This window comes from Eimeria mitis, genomic scaffold (genome assembly GCF_000499745.2).
Source record: "Eimeria mitis Houghton genomic scaffold, Emh_scaff5752, whole genome shotgun sequence".
In the NCBI taxonomy this organism is placed as follows: Eukaryota; Apicomplexa; class Conoidasida; order Eucoccidiorida; family Eimeriidae; genus Eimeria; species Eimeria mitis.
Window position 1 is genome coordinate 1 of NW_013574000.1, and position 2,533 is coordinate 2,533.

At 54.0% G+C, this 2,533-nt stretch overlaps 1 protein-coding gene across 1 annotated transcript in view; it reads left to right on the forward strand.

Moving 5' to 3' along the window:
* Window positions 1-1,501: 1,501 nt before the first annotated feature.
* Window positions 1,502-2,533, forward strand: part of EMH_0084000 (lipase domain-containing protein, putative) — a gene marked incomplete at both ends in the record, with an annotated part of 1,616 nt that continues 584 nt past the window's right edge. Inside the window, one exon of the mRNA XM_013500701.1 lies at window positions 1,502-2,506. Coding sequence (XP_013356155.1) covers window positions 1,502-2,506 — 1,005 coding nt within the window. The remainder of the gene's footprint in view (window positions 2,507-2,533) is intronic.

Consider the following 2,533-nt stretch of genomic DNA (forward strand, 5'->3'; position numbering starts at 1 on the left):
ACGCTTACGCGCAGCATGCCAAAGCTGTCAATAGGCTCCTCAGCTAACTCTGCGCTAACTCATGTTACAGTATTGGCACCTATCTCGGGCTGCTTTCTCTCTACCTGCCTCTGGCCCTCTGGGTGCTTCTCCCAGGCCTTCTTGTGGCTGAGGAAGAGCTCAGCTGCGCTCAGTTTACTCTTACTTTTATAGTTTTGCTTCTATTGCAACTGGCGATTGCCAGCAGAGAATATCGAGAGCTGTGAATACAGTTTTCTCGTTCTGTATGCGGCGCTGCCGCTCTCTCATCCAGCAAAATATATTCAATGTATAGCTTGCATACATTTTATATGGGGTTAATACGTGATCGTTTGCAGTTTATATGCTATAGTATAAGCTGAAATCTATAGGTTACCTTCGGGGGCTCCTAGTGCAGAGTTGAATACATAAAGATGCAGCACATCTATACATAATTGAGGCCTCATAATCGGCATGAATAACCCTTTTTATATATTTTAAAAACAGGTAAATTCGTGGGGTTTTATTTTCTTTGTTTATGTCGTCAACCTCTGCCGCTCCCGCCGAGCAATGCAATCGCTCCAGTGACACCTGAGCGGGAGCAGCAGGCGCTGCTGCGCCGTGTGCAGCTGTATATGAATGGGATATTTCAGGTGTATAATTATATCCTTTTTGTTATTCTCCTTCGTTTTAGCTCTGCAACAACATATTATAAACCCAGAAAAACCATAGAACTGCAGCAACAGCTGCGCCAGCACCAGGCGCGGCTAGAGAGCGAGGAGCGGCCCCGTGAGGCCCGGCTACAATATAACCATAGATTGTAGTTCTTTTTAACTTCTTTTTAAGTTTTTTGTATTTTTCCTCTTTGTATATACACCACAACTCCTCCGCAGCGACAGGGAGCCCCCCATGTTCTTTTCCTTTTCTGTAGCTCCATAGCCGAGAGCCGCAACGAGACGCCTTTGTTATATCTTGCTGCATATCAGCAGCATCAATATATCCTTCGGTTTTTTGTTGTATTCTGTTCGTCTATAAGAAGCAGCAAAACATAAGAGCCTATGCATTCACCTGCTCGGGGCGCACTGCTGCTGCCGCATAGGCTGCAGTTGCTGAGCTGCAGATACACCGCAGGCCTCATGACGACAAAAACCGCTCACCCCCTCCCATCTCCTCCCTCTGCTGCAACTGTCTCGTGTCCAGCCCCCAAACCCCAGCACCAGCCTAAACGGCAGCTCCAGCAGCAGCAGCAGCAGCAGCAGCAGCAGCAGCAGCAACAGCAACACTACCACGTCTAGCAGCAGCAAGAATTGCAGCAGCAGCAACAGAAGGAGTAGTTGCGTCAATCGCTTGCATGCAGGAGATATAGCAGCAGCAGCAGCAGCAACTGCATCAGCAGCAGCAGCAGCAACAGCCGCAGCAGCAGCAGCAGAACTAGGAGCAGCAGCAGTTGCCCAGCGTTAGCTTTCTCTCACTCATCTCTGATTCTCTTCTCTCTCTTGGCATCATGAAGACCCAGCCTCTGCAGCTGGGGCTTTCTCCCCTGCATGCGTTTCGTAGCAGCAGCAGCAGCAGCATGCTGTTGCTGCTGCTGCTGCTGCTGCTGCTGCTGCACGTCAGCTGTGTAGAGGCTTTAGAATCAAAGGAGGGGCCCCCAGGAACACCTGAATTTCGTGCGAAGCATAATGGGGCTGCTGCTGCAGCAGCAGCAGACCCTAGCGGGAGCTCAGCTGTCTCTGGGGCTGGTGAGGCAGCGAAGGATGAGCCCGCTGCAGCAGCAGCAGCAGCAGCAGCAGCACCATCCGACTCAGTATCTAAGGAATTCCGTGGCAGCACCAGCACCACCAGCACCACCACCAGCAGCAGCAGCAGCAACGGCAGCAGCAGCAACGGCAGCAGCAGCAACGGGAGAGGAGCTATGGGGGCCCCCCTGAATCTTCCTCAGCTGCTGTGGGAGCCGCTCACAGACACCGCGGATTCGCGGCGGCTGTTCGATGGCTGTGTTGCTGCTGAGGCCCCCATTCTCTTAGAATACGGCCACAGGCCGCTGCTGCCGGGGCTTACCCCGGAGCTGCATGAGCTGCAGCAGGAGAACGAGCGGCTGCGCAGCAGACCCTGTGCAGCACAGATACCTGAATATGCTACCAGCAGCAGCAGCAGCAGCAGCAGCAGCAGCAGCAGCAGCAATGGTAGCAGCAGCAGCTATAACAAATACCTGCAGCAGCAGCAGCAAGAACAACAGCACAGAGAATACTGGACAAACACCGGAAACGGAAAACCATTAGGGCTACAGTTCGAAGAGGGATTCAGCAGCAGCAGCAGCAGCAGCAGCAGCAGCAGCAGCAGCAGCAGCAGCAGCAGCAGCAGCAGCAGCAGCAGCAGCAATTTTTACTGGGTTCCTATGGCTCAACGTCAAGCACGTAGCTGGTGGCGTCACAGCCTATCAGGGGCCCCTAACCCCCCATCAGAGTCCCCCATGGAGGGCCCCCCGCCCCCCCCGGGTTCCCCCCCCGTGCCCGGGGGGCCCCCCCCGGGCCCC